Here is a 16,231-nt window from a genome sequence, read left to right on the forward strand (position 1 = left end):
TTAAATTCCAAGGACTACAAATTCTGTTTCACTCAACCCCCGCAGGGATTTCATAACAGTCCTGCCATATGGATGTAAATAAGATGCCTAATAAAGGATAGCATCATATCATACGTAGATGTTATCCTTATTAGTACAAAAACTAGGGAAGAAAACTTAGAAATATTAGATCAGGTTTTACAAAAGATAAAGGAAACAGGGTTTAAGGTTAGTCCAGAGAAGGTTCAAATATGCCAACAGCAAGTAAACTGGAGGACGATCACCAGATAAAAACAAAGAGTAGCATTATTGCAAAAATTACCAACTCCAACAGATATATCTACTTTAAGGTCATTTTTAGGGATGACAAATTTCTCAAGAGATTTTATAGAAAGTTATGCAGAAAAAGCCAGTCCGCTGTATAAGTTATTAAAGAAGGGTAATAACTGGGAATGGGGATTAGAACAGCAGGAAGCTTTCACTCAATTTAAGAAAGCATTAGCGCAAACCCTAGCTTTAGCATACCCAAAGATAGAACAACTTTTTGTGCTCCAGTTGGCTACTACTAACACCGGAGTGAGTGCTGTATTAAGCCAAGACCATAGTACAGATCCTCGACTAGTGGCATACACTTCTAAGATTCTGAATGAAGTAGAAAAGGGATTCACTCCTTGTGAGAAAGAGGTATTAGCCTTGGTTTGGGCTTTGCAACATTGGGAGTATTTAATAGGATTATCCCCCATGCTTCTGAAAACATCCCACTCACCTGTAAAATATGTATTAACAGGAAAAATCAGTGATGGACATGTTTCTAGTCCTCGATTAGCAAAATGGACATTAGCCTTGCTAAATAAAAATGTAACAATGGAAAAGATCCCAAGTTTATCACTAGTTTCTTATGGTCTTATAATTGAAGGGGAACAGCATGAATGTCCCTTACCAGAAATTCCTCCTGCAGGACGTACATTATTCCAAAGTGGAGCAATCTTAGCAAGATTATAGATACAATAGATGTAACTTGGTTTGTGGATGGTTCTAGCTTTTACGAGGAAGACAAGGCATATACGAGATATGCGGCCGTAAGCATATCTGATGAAAAGGTTTTTAAGGGACAGTGCTTACCTCATTCAGCACAAGCTGCTCAAATTGTAGCTGTAGCAGTAGCATTGGAAAATACGCCAACAGATAAAACTGTGGCTATTTTCATAGACTCTGAATGGGTACTGAGAGTTATAGTAGATTGGATGCCTCAGTGGCAACAGAGGGGCATAAAATCAGCAGATGGTAAACCCATCACTAGTGCTAAAAAGTTAGCTTATTTATGGGATTTAGCACAACAACGAACACAGCGTGTACTAACGGGCAAGGTAAAAGCTCATAGGAAGAATGTTGAAGAAGCTCAATGGAACGAGAAGGCAGATGAAGAGGCTAAAGAAGGAGCCAAGGAGGGGACGATATGGCAGCCACAATTCCAGTCGGTCCCAATAGCTAAAATGGAAGAAGAAAAATAGAACAGATTGATTGAGTAGCTTTACAAAGAAAATATCCTGAAATAAAGAAGCTGATGTTGAAAGAAAAACACCAGGGATGGAAAATTTGGCAGCATGAAACAGGATTGGTATTAGCTACTAAAACAGATGATAATATACCCGTGTGGGTGGTTCCAATGGAAATTAGATCTGAAATGATCTCTCTAGTTCATAATAATGGGCATTTAGGAATAGATAAGACTTCCGGAGCTGATCCTTAGCTGAAATCATTCAAGCAGGTGTGTATATGTTTCCTTGGAGACAGTATGCCTGGTATTACTGAAGCCTTGTCTATGCTAAAAGGAAAAGTCAATCTAAACTACGCAATTTGAGTTATGTGAATAGCGTAACTCAAATTGACGTAGCTTAGATCAACTTACCGTGAGGTCTACACTATGTGACGTCAATGGGAGATGCTCTCCTGTTGACTACCCTTAGTCTTCTCGATCAGGTGGAGTAAAGGCGTCGACGGAAGAGCAACTGGCAGTCGATTTAGCGGGTTTTCACTGGACCCACTAAATCGACCGCTGATGCATCAATCACCACAGCGTCAATCCTCTGGTAAGTGTAGACAAGCCCTGAGTGTTCAGTCAATAAGGGGCTGAACACTACATGGGGATGCTTCAAAGGGCCTCACAGACTGAGGTGCACCTATTGTTAACCTGCAAGGAAAAGTAAGGGCTGGTATAGCCCAGAGATTGTTTGAGTGACTAACAGACTGGAGATATCAGAAAGCTGACACCCAACTAAGCACTAGCAAGTTTCTCTCTCATTGGAGGCAGGGGGAGTTAACAAGGTGACTCACAGTCCTGGGCACCCCAACTACTCCTTCACAATTCCATACAGAATATCACAAAAACCTGTATTTTCCCTTGTTCATCATAAAATAAATCTTCAGATATATTAAGGGCTGTTATAAAGAGGACTGTGATCCACGGTTCTCCATGTCCATTGGAATGAGGACACAAAATAATGGTCTTAATGGGCAGCAAAGGAGATTTAGATTAGATGTTAGGAAATACTTTCTTACTATAAGGAAACTTAAGCTCTGTAATAGGCTTCCAAAGGAGGTTGTAGAATCCCCAACACTGGAAGCTCTTAAGAACAAATACTTCTCATGGACGGTCTAGGTTTACTTGGTCCTGCCTCATTGCAGGGAGCTAGGATCATGACTAAGGCTACATTTTAGTCATGGGTATTTTTAGTAAAAGTCATGGACAGGTCACGGGCAGTAAACAAAAATTCACGGCCTGTGACCTGTCCATGACATGTACAATACTTGGGCTGGGGGCCTGTGGTGCTCAGGAGGGTGGTGGTCCACGAGCACTGCAGGGGCTAGAGGGGTGGCCCGTGACCCCTGCTGGTGCTGGGGTGGGGGGGGGCAGCGGCATGTGGCTTGGGACCCCTGCTGGAGCTAGGGGGAGGTGTGGCAGTGCATGGCCCGGGACCCCCACTGGTGCTCGGGCGGGAGGGTTGGTGGAGCTGGCAAGCTCCCTACCTGGCTCCGCGTAGCTCTCCGGAAGCAGCCAGCATGTCCCTGCAGCTTCTAGAGGGAGGGAAGGCCAGTGTGTAGCAAGAGATTTTGCCTCAGTTGTTCAAATTACCTGAAATGAAGGTTTGCAGAAAAACCTCAGGAGGAGGTTTAAAAAGCGGAAAAATAATAACTTGCTTAAGTGGACATTAAAAAAGTGGTGGTAATGTCAGGACATTTTGGGATGCTTAGACTAGTAATTAGTTTTAAGAATAAGGCTTTAATTGGAAGTTAATAATAGTTTAAATTAAATTAGAGAATCCAGTAATGGCAGCTATCGGGTGATGTAGTGGAAGATTCCATTTCGGTCCATTACCTATGACATAATAATTTCACTTCCTGTGATGTAATGGTAAATTCCACTTCCGGTGGGGAATGACTCAGCAAAATCCCATAGAGATACATTATAGCCCATAGGAATACATGGTGCTTCCAAACAGGAAGTAGCTAGAGGTCATCCACAGGTCAGCTGAAACCCCCCCCACAGGAATACATCATAGCTCGTAGGAATACATGGGACTTCTGGTGAGGAGGAGGAGCTATTACTAACATTAGTACACGTGACTTAATTAGCATGTGCGAATCCCTAGAAGCTGATTGGCTGGACCTGAGCATTACATGTCAGTACACATTACATAAATTAGCATATGCTAATCTCTGAAAGCTGAATTGGTATGAGCATTATGTTGATGTGCAGACTAAATCATATGTAAGGATGACAGTCAGCAGGCTAAAGCCTGCAGTGAGATCGGGTACCTGGCAGAGAGAAGAAGCTACAAGACACCTGAGAAGAAGAAGACACTTAAGAAGCAACAACAATAGCATCAACGGAACCCTACAAAGCAGGAGCTACCTGAAAAGTAGCTATTATTGCAGCAGCAGTAACCACAGAATTCCAAGGTGGCCAGAGCAACAGCTGTTCTGCTACCCAGCCAGCAGGGAGCCACTGCAGCAGCTGCCAAGTGGGCTTCTGTCTCTCCTAACTGAAAAGCCTCTTTACCTCTGGAGTAGGCAGCCTTTCAGCACAGCAGCTACTAGAGATCGCCATCAGCAAACAGCCATCGCTCACAAACTCTGTCAGAGCAGAATGACCCTGGGCTGTTTCAGAGGGATTTTAAGAAAGCCTTTGTAAATTTAATCTTCCTTTATTTACAGTCCAAGAGTGTATTGGTTTCATTTGTAAATAAAGCTAGGTGTCCGTGGTCTGAGTGAGATCTTCCCTACCCATCTAGTAACTTCCCAGCTCGCGCTTACTGGATGTTTAGTGTTAAGTATTAATTATTGTCTGATTATTATTGTTATATTGATTGTTATATTGATATGTTATAGAGTGTTAAGTATATTATTATATTGTTATATATGTATTTCTATATGTTATATAGTATTGAGTCTGCCTTTTACTTGCCGCACCGCTTCATTCTTTTAGTACTGTATTGTTTTTATTATTATTGTATTGTAACTTTTTGTTGCCACACCGGTTATCCTTATTATATCTATCTCTATTGTTTTATTGTAACCACTCACTTCTAAATAAATATTATTTCTGTTTTTGAAGTATTACTGCTTGTGTGCCTATTCTTGATCAGAGGGCTGAATCCGTGTGTGATGCATGGCCAGAAAGGGTCAAACATCCTGCAGGATAAATGACTCAAATTCAACCCTTAAAGACATATGGGGAGTTAATGTTTGTGTTTTTGTGTATATATGTAGTAGTCAACAATGTAATCAACAGTCCCTGTCTATGCTCTATTCTGTTAATACAGAGATCAAAAGAACATCCTAGCATTTAAATGAATTGTAAACATGGAATATCGCTGTATTAAACTCTCTTTGAAATGTATAGCAAATCATCTGTGAATGGTGGAGAAACAGGCAATTGCCTTATGTTAATTTGTGTAGCTACATACTGGTGATGGACATATTTCAAAGATACCCTGATTACCTATTATAAGACAAGGGAATCCAACTTTTCAAAGAAGGCTTGAAATTGTACAAAAGATCCTTGGGTCCTGATCCTGTCATCTCAGATTTGCTTGACGTTTCATGCAGGGGAAGCCTAAGCCATCAGGACTGAGATCCCAGTTCTGAAGATAAACGTTGGACTATAACCTATGGATTAAATTCTAAGAGAACTCTTTGCAACTACAAAGCTTATCATCATCTCTGCTATGAATCTGAATCTCAAGATTAACTCATGTCTGTATGTATATTGATTTTTTAACCATACTCTCTCTCTCTCTCCTTTTTTTAATAAATTTTACTTTAATGAATAAGAATTGGCTGTAAGTGTGTATTTGGGTAAAATCTGGAATATTCATTAACCTGGGTGTCCGATCCTTTGGGATTAGCAGAACCTTTTATTTTATATGATGAACAAGATTTTCAGTAATCTTCATCATTCTAGACTTGGGTATCTGGGTGGAGGCCTGAGGCTGGGTTACTTTAAGGCAGTGGTCACCAACCAGTAGATCGCAATCAACTGGTCAATCCTGGAGGACCTCCCAGTCGATTGTGATCTCCAGCTGCACAGCGGGGCTGCTGCTAAGACAGGCTCCCTGCCTGCCCCGGCCCCACTCCTCTCTCAGAAGCAGCCAGCGTGGCCCCATGGCCCTGGCGGTGGTAGGCCAGGGCTCTCCCTCTGCACGCTGTTCCTGCCTGTAAGCACTGCCCCCGCAGCTCCCATTGGCTGGGAATGGGGAGCTTTGGCCAATGGGAGCCGTGGGGATGGTGCTTGCAGAAAGGGGCAGCGTGTGGAGCCAAGTGCCGCCCGCCCCCGCCCCGCCAGGGGCTGCAGGGAGCATGCCTTAGTGGCAGCGACGCTGCGCCGCCGACTGGGAGCCGCTGGAGGTAAGTGCTGCCTGGCAGGAGGCCGTACTCTGACCCCAGTGCTGAGTCACCTCCCAGAGCCAGCACCCTGTACCCCATCCTGCACCCCAATACTCTGCCCCAGCCCAGAGCCCCCTGCTGCATCCAAACTCCCTCCCAGAGCCCACATCCCCTCCTGCACCCCAACACTGCCCCATTTCAGAGCCCCCTCCTGCACCCAAACTCCCTCCCGGAGCTTGCACCCCTCATCCCCTCGTGCACCCCAACCGCCTGCCCCAGGCTAAAACCAGAGCCCCCTCCCGCACTGTGAACCCCTCGGCCCCAGCCTAGAGCCCGCACCCCCTCCCAAACACCTACAGCAGCCTGGTGAAAGTGAGTGAGGGTGGGGGAGAGCAAGTGACAGAGAGGGGCGGGATAGAGGGAGTGAGGCGGGGCAGATCCTGGATTGCCCTTAAATTCAAAAAGTGATCTTGGGCATACAAAGTTTGGAGACCACTACTTTAAGAGAACTGTGTTGTTGGCTTCTGGGCAACCAGTGAGATAATAAACTGTTTTGTGCTGGCTTGGTAAATCTAAGAACTTGTCTACACCTACCATGGATTGATGCTGCAGCGATCGATCCACTGGGGGTTGATTTAGTAGGTCTAGGGAAAAGCCACTAAATTGACTGCTGATCACTCTCCTGTCTACTCCAGTACTCCATCGGAATGAAAAGAATAAGGTAAGTCGACGGGAGAGTTTCTCCTGTCAACCCAGTGTGGCGCAGACACTGCAATAAGTCAACTTAAGCTACGTCGACTCTAGCTGTTATTCACATAGCTGGAGCTGCGTAACTTAGGTTGACTTAACCCTATAGTGTAGACCTGCACTAAATACTGAAAATATCCACCAGCTTTGGCGATTGTCTACCCCATTCTTTGCAGTTCACCCTAAATGAGTGATCTCAGCTGGCTCCCACTGGGACCCTGGTCACACCATGTCCTTTCAAGGCTTAGTAAGACTAGCTTGCTATCCTGAACATTCCTATAGGGAGGGCCACAACCTTGGTTATCCATTTAGATAATTATAGGATAAAGGTATAATTGAATTAAATCTTCCGGTAACTAGGGGGCTCCGTGCGCTGCCCCTGCAGCTCCCATTGGCTGAGAACCGTAGCAAATGGGAGTTGTGGGGGTGATGCCTGCAGGCAGGGGCAGCACGCAGAGCCCCCGGCTCCTCTGCCTAGGAGCTGCAGACATGCCGGCCACTTCCAGGAAGCTCCCCCTCCCTCCCTAGATAAATGCACCCCTGCCCCAGCCCTGAGGCCCCTCCCACACCCAAACTGCTGCTGTTGCTTAGGCAGGGGGCCACGGTGGCCCAAGACTGCCCCAGCAGTGGCCAGTGTGGCTGGCCCAGGGGCTGCCTGACCTGCTTGGGCAGCCCTGGAGCCAGCCACACCGGCCACTGCAGAAGTCACGGAGATCATGGAAAGACTTCTCAAGGTCCATTCCAACACTGCATTTCTGTGATTATATGAAATCCACAGACACTACCCATGGTAAGACCCCTGTGCCCTGTTAATGACACAATCCTGTACCGAAATTATACAGACTGGAACCTCGAAGTATATGCACACCTCTCCTTTGATAAAACAGATGAGTGGGGTGGGACTCAGGCCCAGATTTCCTCATATCACAGTAACAGCTTTTCCAAGCTGTTTCAACTTATTCCAATTCTCCACCATGCAATACAGCTACAACTAATGTAGTAAATGCAGTCTGGAGTGCATGAAGATAATTCCCAGTGGCTAGTGCCAGCTCCAGTGAGGCAGAGTTAACATGTGGGTGTTTACTTTAACTCTGCATTTTGTGGTTTTTAGACGTTTTGCTGAATGTGACATTCTGGAAGGGCACAAGCTATCAGAGGACAATCTTAAGGGTGTATTAACTAATTGTTTGCCATTTAATTATCTTTTTTGTTAGGCATTAAAATGGGAGCTGCATTTTCTGTGTTATCATCTGATTGTCAGACAATACACATCTGTGCCAGTGTCCCACAAAGCAGCTGATCCAAATTTCTGTTTTAATATTTGTGATTTCAAAAACAATTAAGCAGTGATTCATCTCTGCTGTTAAGAAAAGGACCAGACTAATTCCCATTACCCTGGATTTTTCTTTTACTGAAGTATCATCTTTGTTTGTGTTGTGCACAAGGACACAAGTTGCTGTATAGACACGCTCTGGAAAACACTTATGGACATGCTTAATTCTTAACTGAGTTCAATGGGACTGCTGGATCCCAGCCCAAGAGCTGTTTTACACGATTGGATCACTGACATAAATTAATGCATATGAGCAGTCCCAGCATTCTGTGCAGTCCTTACAGGGACAAGAGCCCATGGGACACATTTCAGTGTAACCCAGTAGTGCAAGTAGAAATAATTTCTTGCCGGTACTGCACTCATGGGAGGGACACAAAGGCGGGTGGGCATATGACCCTTCATGTGACTCCTCCTTGCCCTGCCCCCAGCCCAGGGCCCCCACGCTCTCCCCATCCACTCCAATACCCCCCTTTGTATATACAAACATCAACATGCTTAACTACTCACTTTCCCCCCAAATATGTAGTATTCAGTCTGTTTATATGGAAAATGGAAGTTGGGTGAGGTGCCATTTCAGCACATGACTTATTAAAAGACAAATTTTAAACAGAACTGTATCCTAAACTGCTTTATGGTATTGTACCCAAACATTGCATTTCAATGGGAGATTCAACTTCCTTTACAGAAACAGACTCCTGAAACTATTACCCGTCCACAAAAGTGGTCCAAAGTCACGCAGATAGTCCCATTGTCTTCAATGGGATTGATCAAATGATTAAGGGTTTACAGGATTAGGTTCCAAGTTTGTAAATTGTTGTGAACGAAACTGATAATGCCTGAGATGTCAGATCAGAAGGAACTTCATTCAGATAAAGGTGGGCAGATGTGTGATAAATCTTAGCTCCATTGCTAAGATGAGGAACATATTTTCAGCAAAGTTCTTGGCAGATTCCTGAGGCAGCTGGTTTAAGGCTATCAGTATCTGGCATCATAATCTTCACTTAGAGTTCTCTCACCCACAAGCTGGAAAATGAGGCACTTGTTTTCTTTGTTTTGCTGCTCCAATTCCACTTAAAGTGCATCTTAGACTAGTTTGGCTACAAAAAAGAATTCTATGTACACTGGGGAAAACACCTAATTCCTATCAGGCTGCAGAACTGGGCTAACATCAGAATACAAATATCCCTTGGTCAGTGCAAGCAGAAGCATTCCTCTAATGATCGGACTTGATGTGATGGAGTATGGATGTCATGGATAATTCAGACCAATGGTGAGAAGCAGAATTAAAAACACTGTTTAAACACCTTCCGTTCCCCCCCCGCTTCCCCTCTTAAGGACTCCTGACCAACATAACAGCACAATACATATGCTAACAAATTTAAACAAAGCCTATGTTTAAGCTTGCTAGCATATATATTGTGCTGTTAAAGAACGGACACCCTCCCTAACCATGTTCTGCTCCTTTAAGGAACAGAGCGCAGCCCCACCCACCTCCTCCAGAGAAGGGGGCTAGCTGATCTAGAGGATGGCGTAGATTGCACCTTTAGCAAGTTTGCAGATGATACTAAACTGGGAGGAGTTGTAGATACGCTGGAGGGCAGGGATAAGATACAGAGGGACCTAGACAAATTGGAGGACTGGGCTAAAAGAAACTTGATGAGGTTCAACAAGGACAAGTGCAGAGTCCTGCACTTAGGACAGAAGAATCCCATGCACCACTACAGACTAGGGACCAAATGGCTAGGCAGCAGTTCTGCAGAAAAGGACCTAGGGGTTACAGTGGACAACAGTGTGCCCTTGTTGCCAAGAAGGCCAATGGCATTTTGGGATGTATATGTAGGGGCATTGCCAGCAGAACAAGGGACCCGATCGTTTCCCTCTATTCAACATTGATGAAGCCTCATCTGGAATACTGTGTCCAGTTTTGGGCCCCACACTACAAGAAGGATGTGGAAAAATTGGAGAGAGTCCAGCAGAGGGCAATAAAAATGATTAGGGGACTGGAACACATGACTTATGAGGAGAGGCTGAGGGAACTGGGATTGTTTAGGCTTCAGAAGAGAAGAATGATGGGGGATTTGATAGCTGCTTTCACCTACCTGAAAGTGAGGGGTTCCAAAGAGGATGGATCTAGACTGTTCTCAGTGGTATCAGATGACAGAACGAGAAGTAATGGTCTCAAGTTGCAGTGGGGGAGGTTTAGGTTGGATATCAGGAAAAACTTTCACTATGAGGGTGGTGAAGCACAGGAATGCGTTACCTAGGGAGGTGGTGGAATCTCCTTCCTTTGAGGTTTTTAAGGTCATCCTGGCGCGGATGATTTAGTTGGGGATTGGTCCTGCTTTGAGCAGGGGGTTGGACTAGATGACCTCCGGAGGTCCCTTCCAACCCTGATATTTTATGATTCCAAGTCTTTCTGGTACCTCATACCCGCTAAAAAATACTTGCCAGTACTGCATACTGGAGGGTACCACCCTACTTACACTCCTGGTGTAGCCAGAGCAGTTTGTGTTCCGTAAGTTCCAGGCACGGCTGCGGAATCATAGAATATCAGGGTTGGAAGGGACCTCAGGAGGTCATCTAGTCCAACCCCCTGCTCAAAGCAGGGCCAATCCCCAATCAAACCATCCCAGCCAGGGCTTTGTCTAGCCTGACCTTAAAAACTTCTAAGGAAGGAGATTCTACCACCTCCCTAAGTAACGCATTCCAGTGTTTCACCACCCTCCTAGTGAAAAAGTTTTTCCTAATATCCAACCTAAACCTCCCCCACTGCAACTTGAGACCATTACTCCTTGTCCTGTCCTCTTCTACCACTGAGAATAGTCTAGAACCATCCTCTCTGGAACCACCTCTCAGGTAGTTTAAAGCAGCTATCAAATCCCCCCTCATTCTTCTCTTCTGCAGACTAAACAATCCCAGTTCCCTCAGCCTCTCCTCATAACTCATGTGTTCCAGACCCCTAATCATTTTTGTTGCCCTTCGCTGGGCTCTCTCCAATTTATCCACATCCTTCTTGTAGTGTGGGGCCCAAAACTGGACACAGTACTCCAGATGAGGCCTCACCAATGTCGAATAGAGGGGAACGATCACGTCCCTTGATCTGCTGGCTATGCCCCTACTTATACATCCCAAAATGCCATTGGCCTTCTTGGCAACAAGGGCACACTGCTGACTCATATCCAGCGTCTCGTCCACTGTAACCTCTAGGTCCTTTTCCGCAGAACTGCTGCCTAGCCATTCGGTCCCTAGTCTGTAGCTGTGCATTGGGTTCTTCCATCCTAAGTGCAGGACCCTGCACTTATCCTTATTGAACCTCATCAGATTTCTTTTGGCCCAATCCTCCAATTTGTCTAGGTCCCTCTGTTTCCTATCCCTGCCCTCCAGCATATCTACCACTCCTCCCAGTTTAGTATCATCCACAAATTTGCTGAGTGCAATCCACACCATCCTCCAGATCATTTATGAAGATACTGAACAAAACCAGCCCCAGGACCGACCCCTGGGGCACTCCACTTGACACCGGCTGCCAACTAGACATGGAGCCATTAATCACTACCCGTTGAGCCCGACAACCTAGCCAACTTTCTACCCACCTTATAGTGCACCCATCCAGCTCATACTTCTTTAACGTGCTGACACGTATACTGTGGGAGACCACGTCAAAAGCTTTGCTAAAGTCAAGAATGGTTTGCCCAAGGCAAGGCACAATTAACAAATGAAGCGCTTTAACTCTCCACTTTAGCAGCGGTGCGAGCCGACCACTGCGCGCCAAGCCGCAGCCCCGTGTGCTCGGATCCAGCGTTTAGTGCGAGCCCGTCACACACAGCCTCCATACGCAGCAGCGCACGTGCGTCCTGACGGACACGAAGCGCTGTAAGCACGCTGCCAGCCTCCTTCTTTAGTAAGCCCTGACCGCGAGCACACCCAGAACGTCCGCACGTGTCCCGGCCATCACGCATGCGCACAGACCATCTCTCCCGCCGGCGGCCAGGCCACATGCGCGCGCGCGCACTACGTTCACTCTGACCACGCCCCTCTCCCCATGACGGCGCCGCGGCCGCGTCTCTGTGCGCGTTGGTGAAGCGGCCCGGGCGCGGCACCGCCCCCTTTTCCCAAGATGGCGGAGTACGACCTGACCACCCGCATCGCGCACTTCTTAGACCGGCACCTGGTCTTCCCACTGCTCGAGTTCCTGTCCGTCAAGGAGGTACGTGGAGACCGGGCCGCGCCCCCGCATCCACCCTCGGCCGACACGTGGGAGGCGGAAACCAGCCCTTGGGCCTGCTCCTTCTCGGGGGAGGGCGGTAATGAGGCCCGGCCCGGGGCTGCCGGCCTGAGCGATGGGCGCGCCTCACGGGCAGCGTTGCAGCGGTGCGGGCCGCGGCGATGCGCTGGGAGGTTGGGAAGAGCTGCCTGGAGTCCAACGGCCTGTCCTGTGTGGGCCACTCTGCGCGCTCCGGAGTCACTGCGGAAAAGGGGGGCGGCTGGAGGGCAGATTCGGAGCTGCCTGCTCTTCTTCCCGTCCTCTCCCTAGGGGCTGCAGGGCATTCTCCTCCAGCTGCCCTCGGGCCTGCGCCCCGCGTCCCCTCACCAGGCGGGGTGTGGGTCCCGTTCCCTACCAAGGGGGGCGGGATCCTTCCCCAGCTGCCCGCGGCCGTGGACCCCGTCACGTGGCGAGGTGGAGGAACTTCCTCCCCATCTGTCCACGGGTTTGGGGCCTGTTCTCCAGCTGCTGGTGGGCGTACCACCACCCCCGCCCCGGTAAGGCGAGGGAACCTCCCCCAGATTCTCTTGGACCTGCACCTGTGCAGGCATGCCTTCCCCTTCCCATCATTCTCTTATTCCCTTGCCTTGTGTCTCCTAAACCTTTTAGTATTATTGAGGAGCCTTGTGGCTCCAAGGCCTTGTCTGCATTACAGTTTAAACCCTGATTTTCCAAAACTGATATAGGTGAACATTATGTGTTGGGGAAGCATTCACATGGTTTTTATAAAGGGAAATCATGCCTTACAGCCTACTAGAATTCTTTGAGGGGGTCAGCACGCGTGTGGACTTGGGTGTTCAAGTAGTTAGAGTGTACTTAGATTTTTAGAATGCCTGTGACAGGGTTCCTCATCAAAGGCACTTAAGAAGAGTAAGATGCCATGGGATAAGAGGGAAAGTCCTCTCATGGATCAGTAACTGGCTAAAGCATAGGAAAGAAAGGGTTGAAATAAAAGTTCAGTTTGCACAATGGCAAGAGGTGTATATAGTGCTGCTCCCCCATAGTGTACTTGGACCAGTACTATGCAACATATTCATAATGATCTGAAAAAAGGGGTAAACTGTGAGGTGGCAAAATGTGTATCTCAGACATTTTGACTTTAGCAAAGCTTTTGATAGGGTCTCCCATAGTATTCTTGTCAGCAAGTTAAAGAAGTATGGGCTGGATGGATGCACTGCAAGGTGGGTAGAAAATTGGCTAGATTGTCGGGCTCAACGGGTAGTGATCAATGGCTCCATGTCTAGTTGGCAGCCGGTATATAGCGGAGTGCCCCAAGGGTCGGTCCTGGAGCCGGTTTTGTTCAGTATCTTCATTAATGATCTGGAGGATGGGATGGATTGCACCCTCGGCAAGTTTGCGGTTGACACTAAGTTGTGGGAAGAGGTAGATATGCTGAAAGGTAGGGATAGGATCCAGAGTGACCTAGACAAATTGGAGGATTGGACCAAAAGAAATCTGATGAGGTTCAACAAGGACAAGTGCAAAGTCCTGCACTTAAGACGGAAGAATCCCATGCACTGCTACAGGCTGGGGACCGGCTGGCTAAGCTGCAGTTTTGCAGAGCAGGACCTGGGGATTACAGTGGATGAGAAGCTGGATATGAGTCAACAGTGTGCCCTTGTTGCCAAGAAGTCTAATGGCATATTGGGCTGCATTAGTAGGTGCATTGCCAGCAGATCGAGGGAAATGATTATTCCGCTTTATTCGGCACTGGTGAGGCCACATTACGTCCAGTTTTGGGGCCTCCACAACAGAAAGGATGTGAACAAATTGGATAGAGTCCAGCGGAGAGCAATGAAAATGATTAGGGGGCTGGGGCACATGACTTATGAGGAGAGGCTGCGGGAACTGGGGTTATTTAGTCTGCAGAAGAGAAGAATGGGGGGGATTTGATAGCAGCCTTCAACTACCTGAAGGGGGGTTCCAAAGAGGATGGAGCTAGGCTGTTCTCAGTGGTGGCAGATGACCGAACAAGGAGCAGTGGGGGAGGTCTAGGTTGGAAATTAGGAAAAACTACACCTCTACCCCGATATAACGCTGTCCTTGGGAGCCAAAAAATTTTACCGCATTATAGGTGAAACTGCGTTATATCGAACTTGCTTTGATTCACCGGAGCGCGCAGCCCCATCCCCCCGGAGCGCTGCTTTACCGGGTTATATCCGAATTCGTGTTATATCAGGTCGCATTATATCAGGATAGAGGTGTATTTCACTAGGAGGGTGGTGAAGCACTGGAGTGGGTTACATAGGGAAGTAATGGAATCTTCATCCTTAGAGAGTTTTTTATACATATAAAAGGATGGGGTCTAAATTAGTTGTTACCACTCAAGAGAGAGATCTTAGAGTCATTGTGGATAGTTCTCTGAAAACATCCACTCAGTGTGCAGCAGTAGTCAAAAAAGCTAACAATGTTGGGAACCATTAAGAAAGGGATAGATAAGACAGAAAATATATTGGCTCTATATAAATCCATGATATGCCCACATCTTGAATACTGTGTGTAGATGTGGTCACCTTATCTCAAAAAAGATATATTTGAATTGGAAGAGGTACAGAAAAGGGTAACAAAAATGATCAGGAGGATGGAACAGCTTCCATGTGAGGAGAAATTAATAAGACTGGGACTTTTCAGCTTGGAAAAAGAGACGACTAAGCGGGGGGAGGAATATGACAGAGGTCTATAACTTCATGACTGCTGTAGAGGAAGTAAATAAGGAAGTGTTGTTTACTCCTCCTAACACAAGAACGAGGGGTCACCAAATGAAATTTAATTGCAGCAAGTTTTAAGTAAATGGAAGTATTTCTTCACACAGTGCAGTCAACCTGTGGAACTCCTTGCCAGAGAATGTTGTGAGGACAAAGACTATAACAGGATTCAAAAAAGAGCTAGATACATCCTTGGAGGATAGGTTCATCAATGGCTGTTGACCAGGATGAGCAGGGATGGTGTCCCTAGCCACTGTTTTCTAGTGGGAATGGGCGACAGGGGATGGCTCACTTGATGATTACCTGCTCTGTTCATTCCCTCTGAAGCACCTGGCATTGGCCACTGTTGGAAGACAGGATACTGAGCTAGGTGGCCCTTTGGTCTGACCCACTCTGGTTGTTCTTATGTTCTTACACATTGGTGTAAAGCTAAACTGTGACTTGCAGGCTAATCTAGAGAAATTTGGGGCCTTAGTATGTTGTGTGTGTTGGGGCCTCACTCCCTCCTATTTCACTTTTATTTACGCAGACAATAGAGATTTTGGGTAGGTTGGCCGGTCTCAGTTCTGGTACTTCCTGGGACAGGCCTGAGGGTGTGACTTTGCCCACCTCTGCATGACGTCGCACCCAGAGTGCATGTGAGGTTATGCTACATGAGGGAGCTGGGGGCTGCAATTTTGAAGAGCATACTTCCCAGCCTGCATGACCTTGCATGCACAGAGTAGCACGCTTTTCATTATGGCGTTCCCCCATCAGATACCAGACAAAAACAAGTGTGGCTTTATCTGAGTACTGGATCTCTAGCCAATAATATTAATGGCTAATGTTAGAAAACCAAGACTACTGAGTTTAACAGTGGACAAACGGTGTGTCTAGTTTCTGAGGGGGCTGTGAACTCAGAGCACCAGTACAAATGTCCTCCCTTTTGACTGCTCATGTCAGCTCTAGTGACTGCACTAGTGTAGCTTTCCTAGACAGCACATATGAATTTAAAACAAAAGTACAGCTACCCACAAAACTTTCTAAAATACTTGTTGAAACCTAAATAAAGTAGGCTTTTCCTGCATAGAGATCTGGTTATAGTTAATCTCATCACAAGCAAATTGGCAGACTCCACAGAATAAGGAAGTACTCCCATTGTAGTCAATGGGAGTTTTGCATATACTGAATGTTTTTTATTTTTTAGAAAAACCTAGTTTTTAAAATAATACAAAAAGTACACATTTTGTAGTTGCTTAATTTGTGAAATGTAAACGTATATATAGTCTAAATGCAAAGCTTGCAGTTCTGTAGGGTAAAACACCACATAATAATCAA

At 46.5% G+C, this 16,231-nt stretch overlaps 2 protein-coding genes across 2 annotated transcripts in view; one reads left to right on the forward strand and one right to left on the reverse strand.

The window, feature by feature from the left end:
- EMC2 (ER membrane protein complex subunit 2) overlaps nucleotides 1-11,847 on the reverse strand; it is a 203,861-nt gene extending 192,014 nt beyond the window's left edge. Inside the window, exon 1 of the mRNA XM_074943944.1 lies at nucleotides 11,539-11,847. The gene's annotated coding sequence lies outside the window, so the exon portion shown is untranslated. The remainder of the gene's footprint in view (nucleotides 1-11,538) is intronic.
- A 147-nt stretch (nucleotides 11,848-11,994) lies between these two features.
- EIF3E (eukaryotic translation initiation factor 3 subunit E) overlaps nucleotides 11,995-16,231 on the forward strand; it is a 56,618-nt gene continuing 52,381 nt past the window's right edge. Inside the window, exon 1 of the mRNA XM_074943943.1 lies at nucleotides 11,995-12,152. Within this exon, the coding sequence (XP_074800044.1) occupies nucleotides 12,063-12,152 (90 nt within the window). The 5' untranslated portion in view covers nucleotides 11,995-12,062. The remainder of the gene's footprint in view (nucleotides 12,153-16,231) is intronic.

Source organism: Natator depressus, chromosome 2 (assembly GCF_965152275.1).
Source record: "Natator depressus isolate rNatDep1 chromosome 2, rNatDep2.hap1, whole genome shotgun sequence".
NCBI lineage: Eukaryota > Metazoa > Chordata > Testudines > Cheloniidae > Natator > Natator depressus.